Here is an 18,377-nt window from a genome sequence, read left to right as displayed (position 1 = left end):
CTTAGATCTGATTATCTGTAAGTGTGAACTCAGTTCACAAGACATACGAAATTCTACAGCAAAAGGAAGGGAGAAAGCAATGTACTCACCTTATAGTGTGATAACGACGAGCACACACACAACCACACACACAGTCTTATGTGTCTAACACACACACAAGTCATATGGTAGATCCTTTAGTTGATAAATCAGCAACAGCTGGTGCTCCAACCTGGAAGCCCTAAAGGCAGGCCACACTAAAACGCATTGCAAGTTAAATCCAACCAAACTTCCCATAACATTGCAAACACAATGCATTAAAGCTTGCCTGAACGTTAGCAGCACACCACAAACATGCACAGCCTTGATGGCCCAACATCACACTAAACAAGTAAAAAATCGTGTACTGTATCGCATCACATGTTAAGCATGTGTGTGCAAAATAGTGATTGAATGGTTAATGCAACAGATACACTGTTAACTATTTGACTAAAACATACAAATAACAAGCAATTCGCATTGCCAGCATCAGCATCAGCATGAACAGATCATAGGGTGCCCCACATCCACATTCAGCTCTGGTGTGTGGATTATGGTCAAAACAAATATCTTGTAGGTATTTTTACATTTGAACCAGCTATTATGGCACACCCTAACTGCGCAAAGGACGCCAGTCTTTCTGTAATCAATATTAAAAGGTAGCTAGCCAGTCAAAACTACACAGTCGACGCAAAACTACAGGTTCACAATAACTACGATTAGCGGAAGTGGCTTACCGGAAATCTAACACATTATATTTCAAAAATATATTTGGGAAAAATATGGTGGATAGCAATGATGGGAAAGGGCAGGCTTTCGACCATTACACACCACAAGAGGCATAAACAACAGGCTTATATACTGTAGTGGAGCGATAGCTCATTTGTGATGTTTTACATGCATATACATACTGGAACAAATGCAAATTAGTTACTTAGAGAACACATCAGATGACATTGCTGATGATTTATATAGAGAAAGTGATGCTTATATGACTCATCCTGAACTATATATAGGCCTACTTTTGTCTACACAAATTATGTACTCTAGAATGAGAATGTTTCTCCCCCTTTTCATTTAAGCAAATAAATCATAGGTGCTGTATGACACTTGCTGATCCATTTTATATTTATTTATGGTTATGTTCTCAGACAAACGTGCTGGAAAGCATTGATAAATGACAGAGTAGAGCAGAGACAACAGCATTAAAAAATCAATTAAGTCAATACATGCTATAGACTCAAAAACAGACAGTGATTATATTTCTAAAAGTATACAATCTGCTTAATTTATTTTGAGCTTAAAAAACACTGTGTTGAACCTTGTTTTGTACATTATCATCAGACATTTCCATACACGTTAAGATCTTCCAAGTTGGCGTAATCAGCCTCATAATCATAACCCTAAATTGAATAATTAAGAAAGAAATGACACAGAGATCAGTGGATAACTTGTTTCAGGGCAGAAACCATAGAATTTGAATATATTTTCCACAGTTTAAAAATGGTAGAAATAAATAATATACTCACTGAGGATTTTGGCTCACTGAGGTGCATGGTGAAAAGGAAAAGAAGAAGAACAAAATCACTCATAGCCTATCTGTATTTATCATGGCAACTGGAGTTAAAGGAATCCTGAAGTGGCACAGGAACTTTTATTATGACAGTCTGCTCATAGACAGAATAATATTATTTTGCTGTGCACCATGTTATATTAGTGGTTTAGACCTTGGAAGACACAAGTGCACTGTACCTCTTTGGTGATGGCATATGAGGTTTGGAGAAAGGCTTGTTTTCTGACACGTTATATGTGTTGTGTGGCCTGTGAAGAGAGAAGTGTCATCAGTGAGTGATGTGTAGAAGCAAGAATGTGTGAGGCTGTGATTTCTATGAAGATGTTTTTTTCTATGTAATTGTTTAGAAAATATTGTCCAAATGCTATGTCCGTTGACAGATGTGACGATAAAATAGTTGGATTACAAACATGACTAGTTTGTGCTTAGTTTACTTTTGCAAAGTTATAATTAGACTTTCAACCTGCCATTGTTCACTTCCAATGTACCTAGCACTAGTTGTACTGGAAACAAAGACCAAGAGGTGAAAATTTATAAATTAAGCATAATATTTTATACACATCTTTGTTCAGATTGTGTTTGTGACCCATGCATATCCTGACAAGGCTGTCTACAGTCAATAAGAATAATGTAAAAGTGAGATAATGCTTCATTTTCTGTTTGCAATGCCTGCTGTTACAGTCTGAAATATTAAATTAATATTTGACCAGCACTGTCTCAGGACTATCTAACCCAAATTTGGGGATAATCTGATAAATGCTCTAGGATGAGTCAAGTGTTAAAGGGATAGTTCACCAAAAAATTTAAATTCGCCCATGATTTACTCTCCCTCAAGTTATCCTTGGTGTATATGACTTTCTCCTTTCAGACGAATAAAATCAGAGTTATATAAAAATTGTCCTGGCTCTTCCAAGCTTTATAATAGCAGTGAATGGCTGTTTCTGTTTTGATGTCCATAAAAGTCCATCTATCCATCATAAAAGTGCTCCACACGGCTCGGGGGGGGGGTTAATAAAAGCCTTCTGAAATGAATCGATGCGTTTGTGTAAAAAAATATCCACATTTAAAACTTTACAAACTGTAATCTCTAACTTCCGCTAACTGTCGTACGCATGTTCACGAGAGACTGGTGTTCCAGCTTATAAGTTTGTAAAGTTTTAAAAATGGATATTTTTCTTACACAAACGCATCGCTTCAGAAGACCTTTATTAACCCCCCAGAGCCGAGTGGAGCATTTTGTTTTTGATGGATAAATGCACCTTTATGGACAGAAACAGCCATTCACTGCCATCATAAAGCTTGGAAGAGCCAGGACATGTTTTAATATAACTCTGATTGTATTCGTCTGAAAGAAGAATGTCGTATACACCTAGGATGACTTGAGGGTAAGTCAAGGGCTAATTTTCATTTTTGGGTGAACTATCCCTTTAAGAAAAAGAGAAAATTTAACTTGCAAGCAGAAACAGTGATATTTTGAGCTCCAGATGGCACTAGTCGGTTTGAGAAAGAGACCTCAAAATACAGATATTCTGAAGGAAAAAACAAAAAAAAACATCCAAACCTGTGTCGCCTTTTATATATGCAAACTCCAGCAAGTAAGCAAACGAGGATGAACACAAGTGAAGAAGCAATGACATAAGGCCCAAATCCAACCCCTTGAATCCCTATGATAATATTATTGAATAATTAATAGTCACATCTCTCACAAATCATACATTTCAGGTTCTTTTAGACCAGTCATAATAATAATCAAACCAATGCAAAAAGAAAATCTCATGAACACAAATTCAAGTAAAGATCCGCCAAAATATCTTGAATGTAACTGTATCAGTCGATACTCACTCTTAACACTCAGGATGGCAGTATGGTTCTGTGTTTTACCACCCCAAAAGTTGGCACTGCAGACAATTTCATCTTTCTCTTCATATCCAGTTGGAATGAAGGTCACATCGGACATTGTTTCCCAGACACCTCCACCCATGTGATTGTGGCTGATAGTTTCTTGGGCTGTTGGGACGCTCCAGCTGATTTTGGGAGGGTGAGAAGAGCATGTGTGGTTGACTGAGCATTTGACGGTGACGCGTGTCCCGGGATCGATGTCTTCAGGGAGGGATGACATCACAGGTTTGTCAGGAGAAGCTTTTTAACAAGAAACACAAAGATGTTATATTAGTTCTGAGAGGTGATGAATGAATTACACTTGGTGTAAATGCAACTTTTCACAAGTATAAGTACAAATCCTCACCCTGCATTATAATGAACACACAGCTGTTGTTGAAACTGTATTTCTTGTTTTCTTTTTCTGCTCTGAAGCAGAATGGCCCGTTGTCATGAGTTTGCACATTATCCATCTCCACAGTACAGTTCTGTTCATCCGGGTTTCCCAGGAGCCTTGTGCGGCCTTTGAAGTTGTCTAAGACATCGTAAGGAGTCAGTGTGGAACATATAGCCCCCTTTTTTGGTGACCCAAAGAACACGAAGTCGAGTGACATATTATTCTTCCATCTTGAAACGGCACGGTATTACCACACAGGAATGAGTCAACGCTGTGATCTTGAGCATCACCTCCGCATGATTTTGGTCTAAAATGACATATGATCCCATATAATTAATGAGTTAATTAATGGGATTAATCGATATTACAGAACTGAAAGTATTATTGTTTATTAATAATTATGAGCGCAGAACAATAGTATAAATATGAGAGTAGTGTAAGGTCGTGAATCCACCAAAGCCAGCATATTTTTTCAATTGTTTTAAATGGGAGCGCCGCATATTTAAAAATACCAACAGTGTGACATGGTGCTGAGCGTCTATAGGCTTTATGCCGAATGACACATGAACAAACAGGACAACTGGTCTCATAGCATCTCCTTGCTGGAAAAAGTGTTAACAGCAATACTAACTGAGAGCGATATCAATAGACTTTTAAGGTAATCAGCTAACCTAGCTAGTTCTTTTTATGATTGTTTTTTAAAAAAAAATTTTTATGTGATTTAAATATTTAAATGATGTTTTATTAACAAGGTTCGGGAGGAGCAGGTGCAGATAATTAACCCAATTAGCACAAGTGGAGAGCAATCAGTAATCAACTCAGGACAATATAAATAACAGCAGAACCCACCTCTGTTCCTTGACAGTTTATTCAGCATCCCACCTCCACCCCATCTCCTCACTTTAGTTCCATCTCCTCACTTCTAGTTCCATCTACTCTCACCAACAGGGGGAGTACTCTGGGTTCGGGCAGAAATTCCGAGCTCGGAGCCCTCCACCCGGACAGCACGCCAAATACGCATAACCTTTACCGTAATAATTATATGTAGATGTGAACTCGTGAAATGGTATTGAGAAGAAGAAAAAATTTTTTTAGCTATCAATCTGCATTATGCTCATATTTGCTCACTCCTTTGAAGGTATCTTGAGTAAAACAATGATGCAATCTATTTTACAGAATACAAAAGTTTGTTGCGCACATCCCCCATTTCACGCTGAGCGCTTGCCGTTTTTTTCTGCCGTTGTGCCAAATTCTGTGACCCACTGGAATAAGTGACCTTAGTAGGCACTGTATTTGAGCTCATCCCACCTACTCCTAATCCCAATCCTAACCCTACCATCACTACAGCACCTTCTAGGGTCACTTAATTCTGTGGGTCACTGAATTCTGCACTGGGCGCCAAGAGTTGAAACATTTTCAACTTTGGGTAAAGCACAGCGCTCATCACTGTCACTTTTTACCCAGCCATCCAATCTCAGTGGAGGAAGGGCAGGACAAATACAACACGACCAACCATCGCATCTTGCTTTTTCAATGGCAACAGACGACAACAACAAGCAAAACAATGGAACAAATAATTCAAATAATTTAAATCAGATAATACTTCTGTGAACATTCTGGGTCATAGCACCAAAGTGTCTCAACTGAATAATACGCTGCACCACTGAAGTGCTCTCAAGCGCCCGCAGCAAGGTGATTTCAGAAGAGCGCCTGGTGTTTTGGCTAAAAACGCTTTGTGTGGAGAACACTTCTGATACTCTGTAAAGGAATGAGTAGAAAACAATAAATAAAAACATTTTAGGCTGCTTTATTTATGGTTGGTTTTGGTGTTAGTGAAGTGTCACATTTGAGCCTTACGCCTGGTTCACACCAGACGCCGAAGCAACGCGGAACGGAAAATCACGCGCGGTCCAGCGCCTGCCTGTTCACACCAGACGCATATTCTCCGCGGCGGTCGACAAGCGCTTCTGCTCAGTTGTTGTTTATTCAGAGCTATTTTTTACTTCATGGGTAAGTAAATAACCTCATAAAATGAATACACCATGTTTCTGTAACCAAGAAGTTTGTACACTTCTTTTATTAATCCGTTGTCGAGACACACGTGTTTAGTTAATACTTGCGGTATTTTAATTTGAAAATTGCTTATATTTTGACAATTGACCGGATGTCTCGTGTTTCCTGGTGTGACTTCCTGCCGGAATGGACACGGATCACTCGCGGCTCGCGCAAAAAATAGACCAGACGCCGAAACTGGCGCTTCACAGCGCGGGCCGGCCGCAACATGGGCGCCGAAAGGAAGCGGCCTCCGTTCCGCGCCGCTTCGGCGTCCGGTGTGAATGAGGCCTTAGGCTAAAAACATATTAGTATTAAATTTAGTAACAAGCCTCATTACTCAAGGTACTGTGCTATTAAACCAGAAGTGTGTCCGAAATCGCCCACTATACCCTTAAATACGGCACTATTTGAGTGGACAGACATTTGTAGTGGTGTCTGAAACCATAGTGGATATTATCGAGTGTACTCTTTCAATCCCACAATGCACCACAATCACAAGTGCACAACTGATGTACGCTGAAAGGATAAAAAAATACGTCTCTGGGTTATGTATATTACCTGGTTCCCTGAGAATGGGAACGAGACACGTCATGGTGTTGACGCAATGGAAACGTCAATACCCAAGCCGCCATACTGAGAGTACAGGAAGGAGTCACCCCGAGAGGATCTGGGGTTGACTCCACATTCACAATATAAGACCTGATGAAAGTGTGCAGGGGGGACCATCCTGCCGCAGGACAAACGTTGCGTAAATACACAACTCTTGATAGCGCCTTAGAAGCCGGAATAATTCGGGTAGTATGGGCCTTAACTCCAAGAGGCGAAGCGACCCCTTGTGCCTTATACGCCAAAGTGACCACATCTGAAACCCAGTGAGATATGGTCTGTTTGGAAGCAGCGGAACCCCGGTTGCGCCCTCCAAAAGCAGACACAAGGTTGATCAGATTTATATCACTGGCCTGAGCAGTGGACGTAAACCCTAACAGCCCTGACTGGACATGACTTGGATGAAATGATGAAGAAGGCACCGGGACGTTATCCGGCTTAGGATGTAGTATCTCCTTGACCAGTCCAGGGGCAAAATCCAGGCAGGAGAATGTGACGGACAAGGCTTGCATGGTCTCCTAGCCATTTTAATGGGGTAATGGCAATCAGCAAAGCCACCTTGAGGGTAAGAAGCTTCACAGAGGCTGACTCTAAGTGCTCAAAGTGAGCATCTAACAACCCTTTCAATACAATAGCTCTGCAGTGGTCCAATACAATGGTCTGCGGACAGGTCTCAGCCATCTAGCACCACACAAGAAACGGGACACCAGGACATGTTTCTCCACTGAAACCCCTTTAATTTGGTTGTGGCCAGATGAAATAACGGCCACATAAACCTTAAAGGAGAACTCCGGTCAATTTTAACATTGAGCTAATTTTTTTGTACATTTGGAGTGCTGTCAATACAGAGAACAACGACAAAAATCGGTGTTGCCTACAACGTGTTATCCTCTTTTTAAAATTTGCACCCTGTTGACTTCAATGGGGCAAGTTTTAAACCTGCTTTTAGGCTCTTAACATCCTTGATGTGTCATTACAAGTGCACAGGTCATGTGAGTGATTCCTTCGGAGTGAACGCGGGTGAATCTGACTGCAATAGAAGTGAAAGATATGAATAAAAATGATGTTTATTCAGCCAGCGCACATACCTGTATTTACATCCTGTTTTCGGTCGAAGTCCACAGTAGTCGATTGTCGAGTTCACGCGCGTGATCATAGGTACTAAACCGGGGTGCAAATTTTTAAACGAGGAGAACACGGTGTAGGCAACACCGATTTTTGTCGTTGTTATCTGTACTGACAGCACTCCAAATGTACAAAAAAATGAGCTCAATGTTAAAATTGACCGGAGTTCTCCTTTAAGGGTCGCGGGAGTCAGCTGAGAGATAATCTTGAAGAAACTCCAGTTCTGAACCAACTGGGAAATCAAGCTAGGCTAAGATGGCATTGCTCACGCATGATGAGAAAAGATACCATTCAAGAGCATACAGCTTTCTAGTAGAGGGAGCCCTTGCCTTTAGGATGGTATTAATAACAGACCAGAATCTATGAACTGGATCTCTGGTTGGGGGTGAAAGACTGTCCCCCGAGCCTGGGACAGAAGGTCCCTCCTGGTTGGAATCTCCCATGGGGAGAGCCTCTCCCACAGAACTCCCTATTTATTTAAATGAGGAAATACAGAAATCTCAAAACCTTCCTGACAAACTAACATTTAAATAATATATTTCAAGTCTGCAATACAATCTGACATGAACTATCTAATTGTTTCTTATGATTAAAAAACAGTGTGTTCTCATTGCTGTATACACATAATTCTGTGAACCATTCAACTCAGATCAAGCACTGTTTGTGCAAACTTTACAACAAGGCATAATTTGAAATGTCTTTAGTTATCAAGTTTATTAAATAAAAAACAGATAAGATACCACTATAATAAAGAGACATGGAGAGATCACATACATCATACATGATGCTGATAAATTACTCACGTTGTACACGTAAAGCAACAGAGGTTTCAGTGTTTCCTCCAAAAAATGTTGCAGTGCAAATCAATTTCTTCCCATGGTCGTCTTTTGAACCCAGAAAGGTTATGGTGGAATAGGTAACCCGATTTAAACCAGAAAGTGTGTTGCTCCTCGTTGAGATCTGCATGTTCTCATAGTTCCATGTGATGGTTGGAGTCTCTCTCTGGCAGGAGTGATAGACGGAACAAGTGAAGTTCTTTGCGACGCCCTCTGTGACATCTGCCACTACAGGCTCAATCGTTATTTTATCATGAACACCTGAAATTAAATTGAGATCTTGAAATAGGTTCAAATGTGACATTTAAATAGAACTTATCAATAACACACAAAGCAGTTTATATGTGTGTTTACTCACATTTAGCACTTTTGTCTTTTGTAGCTGTCACTGTTTTGCCACCATAATATGTTACAGAACAATTAATAGTCAAGCTTTCTGCTTTTACGACACTTGTGCGTGTCAGAGTGATTTTCCACAGGCCATCTTTAATCTCCTCCTCCTTTATTTGGTCAGTTCCTTCAGTACCACTCAGAATGATGTCTGGTTTGCTGTATGGACACGTGTGGAAAGCCGAACATAATACTGTAATGTTGTCACCCGTCCTTTCACCTCCATAAATATTGATGCTCGGCTGCTGTGGACTTGCTATAATTCACAGACACATTATACTTAGTACTTTACATTATATATATATATTTATATACTATATGTAATACAGTAGCTCCAAAATGTAATTGGACACTTAAAATGTCTGCATTTTATTGCATTAGAGTGGCTTCTGCAAACAAATGATACTAGAGTGTTTTTTTTTTTTTTTTACTAACTTTGTAACCTTTTTTTGAGCCACTTTTTAATTATTTTTAACAAACTTGGGTCATTTTTTAAGGATGTATGAAGTCACTTCCTCATGTCATGTCAGCAGTATAACCAACAGTAGGGCTGCACGATAGCTAATGATCAAAATGATAATATGCACAATTATTTTGCTAAAAATAATAATGACTATTAATCACAATTATTGTCATTTCAGAAACTTTGAATATTATTGGACTTTCACATCAGCACAAATCAAGAGAGGCATGGTTTATTTGACCTCATCTGGCAAACAGCAAAAATATTTGTGTGAAAGAAAACAGACTGGCTGTGTTACAGTTTCATTTGAGCAAAAATATCGCAGTGGAAATTGCCAATTCCTACTTACATGTTTGCCTGTGCTTTCAGATCAATAGCACTTTTTTCTCAGTTCAGAAAGAGTATGTGCGCCGTGGTTGGGAGGATTAAGTCAAACACTGGGCAGAAAATGTATCCATTAAAAACCAAAGCTCAGATTGGGGGATTTAAACTCTTGACATCTGGCAACCGCAAACATGAAAGCTTGGAGTAATTTTACCAATGCAAGACAATGCAATTGTCAAATGAAAATGAAAGTTTTCTGAATAAATAACCAGCAGGCAAATAATGCAGTCAATTATGCCTAAAATATGATTTATTGTGCAGCCCTTAACCACCAGTGTAGTTCATCATATATAGTCTGTAGGTTCACATAAGGACGAGACCAGACAAGGAAGTGAAGGAGAAGTGTCTCTTTATAGTGTGTTGATGATGAAGTGCAGGTGCAGTGAATCAGAATTACGGGGAGAGTGAACGAGTGGGTGGAGCGTGCAGATCTGGTGACTCTGTGGCAATAATATTCGACAGGCAATTTTCGGTCCATTTTATTTCGCTTTACAAATTCGCTTACACAAATTCAGTGGTTCAAATTCGACAGAAATTTCAACAATCGACATCCGGGAATGGCAGGAATATCAGTAGATTGCCTATTGAGAATCTCCATAGCTGTTAGTCTTCCTCACCAGCGGGTGGTGCACGCGAGTGTTGACAAAGACTAGAGCAACAGGTGAGAGAGTCATTCATTCATAAAGACGCATTTACAGAAATGGAGCAAGTGGTAAGTATTTCTGATGATCAGGGCCAGTATATATATATATATATATAAAAAAAAATATATATATATATATATTGTATATGGCCTATTGTATATAAAAGCTGATAAAGACACAAAAGATGTGTTTACATTTAAGTCTTAACAGTTAGTTTTGCTCAAAGCAGCTTTTCTTGTAGGCTAAGCAGCTTTCTCTACCGTGAACGAGATTATAATGTTATTCCCTGATGCTGATGTACAGATAAAACGTTAAATATGACATAGTAGAGATATATTTCTCTCTGTTGTTTCGTTTTCTTAAAGCTACACTGTGTGATTTTTACCCCCATCTAGCGGTGAAATTGTATATGACTACCCAGTGAATATTAGTTTCTGTTCCTCTCAATTCCAAGGGCGTTTTAACTCCTACGGTGGCCGTATTATTCCAAGATTAACATGGCTTCCAGTTATCGACTTCGTCCATGACAATAATAAACAATACGTCTAAAATGAATAAAACTACAGGACAGATGTCAGGAGGTAAACGTCACCCTTGGAATCGGCTATCCCAGCATATTCAGATTAGGCTAACGTTACAATGTGTACAAAGTAAAAGCAATTAAAAATAACTCAAATTTACAGTGTCCTTTTTTTATATAGCTTAAAAAATTGCGCCTTTAAAACTATTCATCACCTGTGATCCGTCGCAGCACAGATTTATGTTACAAGGTAAACAATACTTTTTCACCATTGACGCAAGGATGAAGTTATACTAGAGGTCGTTCTGGCGTTATGCACAACCATGCTATGGTTAGACAAGCAACTATAAAACTTAGAATTTACACAAATGAATTACAACAGGCTGAATTACCTGTCGAGAAGAAAGCAGGCAACCTCGGCGTCCGTTTTACAATCTTTTCTCCTCATGAGCTCTTTCCATCTGGGAAAAGTTACTCCAATATTGACTATGGTCTTGCTGATTTGTCTGTCGTGTTGACGTTTTAATTCTCTCTTTCAAATGTGAGTACGCACGCACGCACACACACACACACACACACACCCCACACTATCTTTCAAATCTGCCGGCACTCGCGAGCTCGCGAGTAATCTCCCCCTCGCATTCGTCACGGTGTCACTGAGTGAAAAACGCAAAAGGCGAAGCTTGAATTTATGTCCCTCTTTGGCTAATGTAGTTTCAAGATGGAGGGGCAACATGGCGACCGGCATTCGAACCCCTCACCCGTATGTACTTTCAATGGCAGATTATAAACTTAAGAGAATACTTTATTACTTGAAAGAAGTAAATATACATTAATGAGCACATATATTTTTGAAAGAATTAAGTGTTTTTTGCTAAGAATCAACTAAAAAAGTTACACAGTGTAGCTTTAATTTTATATCATGCACTGTGCTGCAGAACTGGAGATTCCCTCAATACATCATTCTCCAGGATTCCCCTGCGGTCAGGACACTTAATGCTTAATGGACTAATGCAGTGATATAAAAGACCAAACTCGCACCTTATTGGGGATGTAGGCTATACTAGATTGGAAGAGGCAAGAGGACTCAGAATAAGAACGTAACACGCAAAGTTTCACGCTAAGCGATTCCCACTGAAATACTGGCATAAAGTTGGCTTGACACTGGATATTCGCACATTTAGGGACCGTCTCTAAAGTTGCATACGACATTGGTACACACGTTTCTAACTTCAATAGCATTTGAAGAGAATGACTTACAGTCATAAAACCAACTGTACTTCCATAGACAACCAGGAAGTGTTCAAGACCTTTTTTCTTTATTTTGAACAAAATATCTGTTGCCTTAATTTCATGAAGTGTTTGATTGATATTGTTTATTAATTTTTTATTTTTTTTAAACATACAAAGACATGTACAAATGTCTTTACTTATTGGGGCAAATTGTCTGGCCTTTATTTTTAAATGTTATTTTAACAAACTGATTAGAAGAAAGTTCATTTGGGAATTTACATACCGTCGATAATTTGGGAATTTACATACCGTCAACAAGGATTGTAGAGGTGACATCATAAAATGCAAAGGTGCGCCATCCAACATTTTCTGGGTCAATCCATACATATATTTTTTTCTCCATGGTAGGAATATTCCAGGTTTTTGATCAGCAGACTGCAATTCCTACTTGAGTTCACATATAAATCAGTTTTTCCTCTAAACTTCTCAATGACATCATCTGCATGCAAAGGATCATAAACTAAAGGAAAACCTCTAGATACCACTGATACCACACAACTCTACGTGGGTCTTTGGGTGGATACGATGTGTAAGAGAAAGAACATGGTATAACCAGACAGGAACCTTGGAGACCATGAATGTCTTTCGGCATTTTCACTTCCCATGCTAAAGTATCAAACAGCAGAACACCTGTGGGACAAAAGTCAAGAAGAGTCATTAATGGCTGTTTGTTCATTGAAGCTGTTCATTTTTAGAATTTCATTTCACTCTTATTGTTTTCTGTTAGTACACTTTTTCGGACATTATACACGAAACGTAGTAGTTTGAGACAGAATATTCATCTCTCTGTGACTACGGAAAACATATAAGAAGCCATACTATTGGGATTTTTTTTGTTAATTGTCTTTTGATCTCAACATAAACGTTCTTCTCTTGGTATCTCGACTAAATTTCCCTGAGAAAGCACATTGATCACCATTTAACTGATGTCAGTTGTGACATATACCAACATGTTTCAATCCCTCTGTAAGCCTGCAGGCGTACTGTTTCCTCGAGTTGGTGAGCAATGAAATTGACTGCATGTTCTGTCACGAGAGTGTCTATGATTTAAATTTACATTTTACATTTAGTCATTTAGCAGATGCTTTTGTACAAAGCGACTTACAATTTAGGACCAAATTAAGCAAGTCATCGTGAAGAGGCAAAAACAATGCATGAAGTGCTCACAATACGAAGTTCAGGCATTGTTCAGAGTAGCATAAGCCCGATAAGGGAGGATTAAAGGAAAAGTAAAGAAAGGTTTTTTTTTTTTTTTTTTTTTTTAGGTTAAGTGCTCATGGAAGAAATGAGTTTTCAGTTGTCTGAATGTTGTCAGGGATTCTGCATTCCGGATGAGGGTGGGGAGAGCATTCCAACAGCATGATGATAATGTTGTAGTTTCCTTCTGACTACTTCAGCTTCAGTTAGTCAGAGTAAAAATTTATTCACTCTTCCGCAGTAGGTTTGCAATTAGAAATAACTCTTTTCATTTATAGTGTAAGCCTATTTATAGTCTAAGCCTAAAAACTTTTAGGTCTATGAGGAGACAGAGATTGTTTTCAGCTATTTCATGACAATTATACTGAATTTGTATACTAGTAGGTGATCTGTGTGTTGTAGTTTTTAGGAAGCATTCATCTTGTTTGTAGTTCTTTGATATCGCCACCTTGAAGGCACATGTATTTCCTACCCTCGACAACGCCCTCGAAATGCCACACAGACACAATTTACATGGTCTTTACATTTTACAATTTTACATTTTACAACACTACATGGACTTTACATGGTCTTTACAATTTACATGAAGCTAATGTTTCTGCACATTGGTTTGTGGGTTTGACTGTTTCTTTCAAATGTTGATTGAATTGAGGATATTAATGTCTGTTTTATAGCGTTATATTATTTTATTCCTGAATAAAACATGAATACGCCTGTGAGTGTGAATCAGACGAAATTTATAATTCGGTTTTGACTGCTATGTGTAGGTTAAAGTTTTCCCTCTATTTGTAAGATTTTGGGAATGTGCTACTTGATTCCACTAATTAGACTAACCTGGAAAAAGCCTCAATTTATGCACATTTCTGTTCAATTATATTATTAATTTCATATAAACTTTTATTGTGACACAACATAACCAAAGCATGCCTAAAAGAGAAAAACAGACACTATACCTTGGAAAAGTAAATGAAGTAACAGCTGTGCTTTCATGTTCCTTGGTCAATATAAAGACAAAATCCAAAGTTAAATAAATGAATTTCCATTATTATGTGCAGCATCGTTCAACTCTAGTTTAAAACTGAAATATTTAGGTTTTTCATAGTATTCTAAAGCACTTTAACATGCTACATACTTTTTAGTAGTTATCTGTAGAGGATTGGGCAAATAACCTACTTGCAAGAAGAGAAAAAGGAAAAGGAAAAGGAAAAGGGTGTTTCCATAAAGCTCAGAACATTTGTTGCTGTGAGGCTCATGCCCACCAAGATGAAAAAATATTTCCTCGGTCTTATCAAATGTCACACCAATGCAGTTATATAGTGACATCAGTCAAATATAGTATTTTCTGACAAGAAACATCACCATTTGTGACTGACAAGAGGGTCTGTTTCAAGATACAAAGTACAAAACGTGTTACACGGCTAGTTTTTAATTCTGAACCTACTGCATATTCTACAGACTTACTGGTTTACTAATAAAATGTTCTTACAATTTGAATGAATTACTGTAGTTGACCTTTGACCTCTAAATGGCCTCTTGTACACAAAGGTCTCTCCCTTCAGGCCCATAGGCCCACATAGGCCTATATTATGATCAAATGCAGTGGCGTGCACAGACCTCCCCCGGGGCAGGGGTGGAAGGACCAAAAAGGGCACTTTTTTTTTAAAACATTTATTTTTAAAATAAATCACCTGTATTTAAAGCAGTATCCGTCTGTCTGTTGTGTTTTATATATTTTAATGACTTCCTCACAATTATTTGGAATATCTCACTCGATGGAGAGCAGCAGTAGGTCAGAGAGCCTCTCTCGGAAATGATGATAATATAACTAATTATTATTTACTTTACCAAACAAAACAGAGAATCAAGTCGGTAATTATGAGGAATTCATGTTTAGTTATGTTGATGTTATAAATTGTAGGCCTATGTATTCAATAAAGTGTTAGCTATCATGAAATCAGTAACACTTTACAATAAGGTTTCATTAGTTAAATTTATTAACATGAACTAATAATGAACTACACTTCTACACAATTTATTAATCTTAGTTAATATTAATTTCAGCATTTACTAAAACATTATTAAAATCAAAAGTTGTATTTGTTAACATTAGTTAATGCACTGACTGTGACATAACATGAACAAACAATTAAAAGTTGTATTATTATTAACTAAGATTGACAAATAGGCCTATACAGTGGCCTAACAAATGTTTAGTTTAGTTTAGTTTCAGACACAGTTGAGCTAACAAACAACAGCACAGTCTGAAACAGGTGTAGGCTGAAGCTCTTGCTTATAATGCCTACCTTTTTAAAACATCTCATATTTTAATAAAAAAAAAATAATAATAATTATTGTCTTAATAATTACATCATTATGTTGACAAACAAATATAAACAGAAACAGAATACAAAAACATTAGTATTTCCTATGCAATACCATTGCACAATCCAAATACAAAAGCAGCTTGTTCATTTATCATTCTTTAAATGGTTTCATATAGTTTCAGTGCATTATTTTTAAATAGTTTCTTTAACTTATTAAGTGTCCCACATATTTTTAATTCCTCATGACAGCTATTCCATAGATTTACACCTTTAACTGAAATACAATGGTATTTTGCATTGGTCCTATGTTCTTTTTAAATTGTACAAGTTCCCCTTAAGTCATGTTGGCATTCTCTTTCTGTGAACAACCCTTGGATACTTTCTGGCAATTGATGATTTTTTACTTTGTACATGATCTGTAATGTTTTTAGTTGTTTTGCTCATGATTAGTTAATGTTAGTTAATATGAATAATAAACAAATGAACCTTATTGTAAAGTGTACTATGAAATCAAAGATATAAATTCCTTACAATTTAGAGCTGGACATGGACTTTTCCTTGGACATTAAATTTCCTTTCACTAGATGTATTTCCCCAAGCTAATAACACTTGCTATGGCCTGGACAAAAACGAATGACATTGTCAGACTCAGAATGCGGCTGAAATTGAGTTATACTTTTATGATTGTTAAGCATAACTCACATGCTGCCGCAACTTTTACAGTAGCATGGTAGGATAAATGTAACTTTTCCGTATTAGCTTAATGTTATCTGCTGCCCGTGCAGTTTGAAGACTCGCGGCGAACTCCTGCTGCTGCGTACTGTACATATCGCTAAAAAAAAAAAAAAAAAAAAAAACTCCGCCTACTGCCACTTCACCTCCGCCAAAAAAATTATATTTAATATTTGTTTGTATTATTATTGTTCGTGGCAATGGTGTATAAGTGCATTGTTATTTATTATAATATTTATTTTAATAATAATAATTATTTACATTTATCAGAGAGGGGGCACAATACATTTTGAGACAAAAGGGGCAGGGGCTTGAGCCCCCCGCACCCCCTGTGCACGCCACTGATCACATGCCTTATGACAGTAAACCTTTTTAGAGGGGTATTTTTGACCTCATTTAATCTAACAGTGAGAGGGAGGGATTTCTTTTGACACCCATGTGTTGATGTAACCCGTTTCATCAAACTCTAACTTCCAGTATAGTTTCAAGAAGGACTTTGCTGTAAAACCAACATCAAAAGATTAATTTCTATTAGATTGCTAATCATCCAGAGGGGCCATTGATGCTTGATTGCTGCTTGCGTAGATTGTGTATTTAATTATAGTATGTAGTATATATGATATAGGCTTAGTAGTTTATAGAATGCTTGTTTGCTTTGGTATTGCTTTGGTATTATTTGGTATATTATTTAGCATCGTAAGTAGACGTATGGTCTCTAGTATGATCAACATTGCTCACAATTCTTTTGAGAAATGCAGCCAAGGACAGCATTTGGCTCTGCAGTGAATAGCACATTACAAGCAAGGAGGTGAAAGGTTAGAAAAAAAGACACAAATAAAATAGAGACAACCAAAGCAACAAATGGTATGTCAACTGAAAGTAACAATAATTATGATTTAATCATATTTAATAGTCAGGTAAAAAACATTTTTTTTAATAATTTTTTTTAAATCAGCATCATTACATATACAATTTATAATGATACATCAGAGTGTCATGTCCAGGCAGGTGAAGAAGATGAGGTGAGACAAATATGATGTAAAACAGTTTAAACATTTATTAAATAAAACAAAAGAGATATCCAACAATGATAAAGAAGGGAAAAAGTGTGCTAATGTAGCCTGGTCAAAACCAGACCATTCTCAGTAGTAACTGAGTTATGGTCTGGCAAAGCTTCATTAATAACTCATTTCCAAAGGGGCGTCACCAACGGACGTCGCTCAAATGCCTCTGGGTGCAATTGGATAGACCTAAAACCAATCAGCGAGATCGTAATCGTGTAAAGCCATATGCTGCGTCCCAATTCGCCTAAGTTACACTACGCCATAAAAGTATGTACTCTTTTTGTGAAGAAAATGTATTTACTTTTGAATGTGTAGCAAAAAGTAGGCAAGCTTTGGGACATACTACTTCGTCATCTTTATCGGACAGATCTGTCGCGTGCATCCTGTCACCCTGTCAATCATCTTGTCACAGTTAAAATCCTCTATTAAATCTAATTTAATTTCCTACCATTTCGGAGAGAAATGTAGTAGCACGTTCATCTGCCAGTGGGTCTTTCATGGAGACTGTCCTCATGTGTTTGCAATTTGAATATAATAATGCATTTAAAAGTTGGTGCGCTTCACAATTGGATAGACCTAAAACCAATCAGAGCGATCGTCATTGTGTAAAGCCCGCCCCAACGTTTCTGATTGGTGCCGCGATTTCGACGGATTAGAAATGGGCTTGAATGAGCTCTTTGCCAGACTACTTTCAGAGCAAATCTAAATTTGCCGGAAGTTGTCTGGGTTTTCCTAGGCTAGTGCTAATGCACATTCAACACTAAAATAACTGAAATAACTAAGGGCAACAAAATAATGACCTGCATATATAACAGGTATGAGATAACCAATGAATCAATGAATCACAATGACAAACAAAAGAAAACATACTTAATAAC

At 37.8% G+C, this 18,377-nt stretch overlaps 1 protein-coding gene and 1 pseudogene across 3 annotated transcripts; both read right to left on the bottom strand.

Moving 5' to 3' along the window:
- Window positions 1–1,130: 1,130 nt before the first annotated feature.
- Window positions 1,131–8,570, bottom strand: LOC311297057 (myeloid cell surface antigen CD33-like). Of its 2 annotated transcripts, XM_084419135.1 has the most exons (7): window positions 8,456–8,570; window positions 3,837–4,173; window positions 3,434–3,730; window positions 3,153–3,255; window positions 1,771–1,839; window positions 1,548–1,563; window positions 1,145–1,421 (listed from the first exon to the last, which is right to left on the bottom strand). In XM_084419135.1, the coding sequence occupies exons 2-7, from the start codon at window positions 4,081–4,083 to the stop codon at window positions 1,359–1,361; spliced, it is 795 nt and encodes a 264-aa protein (XP_084275261.1). In that variant the 5' UTR covers window positions 4,084–4,173; window positions 8,456–8,570; the 3' UTR covers window positions 1,145–1,358. The 2 variants fall into 2 exon arrangements, with proteins under 2 accessions (XP_084275262.1, XP_084275261.1); XM_084419136.1 differs by lacking the exons at window positions 1,548–1,563; window positions 8,456–8,570 and having other exon boundaries at window positions 1,131–1,421; window positions 1,766–1,839; window positions 3,837–4,459.
- On the bottom strand, window positions 8,355–14,445 carry LOC311296336 (sialoadhesin-like; annotated as a pseudogene). The gene is made up of 4 exons (XR_014630309.1): window positions 14,333–14,445; window positions 12,432–12,812; window positions 8,847–9,134; window positions 8,355–8,749 (listed from the first exon to the last, which is right to left on the bottom strand). The product of XR_014630309.1 is annotated as a sialoadhesin-like (transcript).
- Window positions 14,446–18,377: the final 3,932 nt, after the last annotated feature.

This window comes from Rutilus rutilus (assembly GCF_951802725.1).
Source record: "Rutilus rutilus genome assembly, chromosome: 9".
Taxonomy (NCBI): Eukaryota; Metazoa; Chordata; class Actinopteri; order Cypriniformes; family Leuciscidae; genus Rutilus; species Rutilus rutilus.
This window is presented reverse-complemented; position numbering and strand designations above follow the sequence as displayed.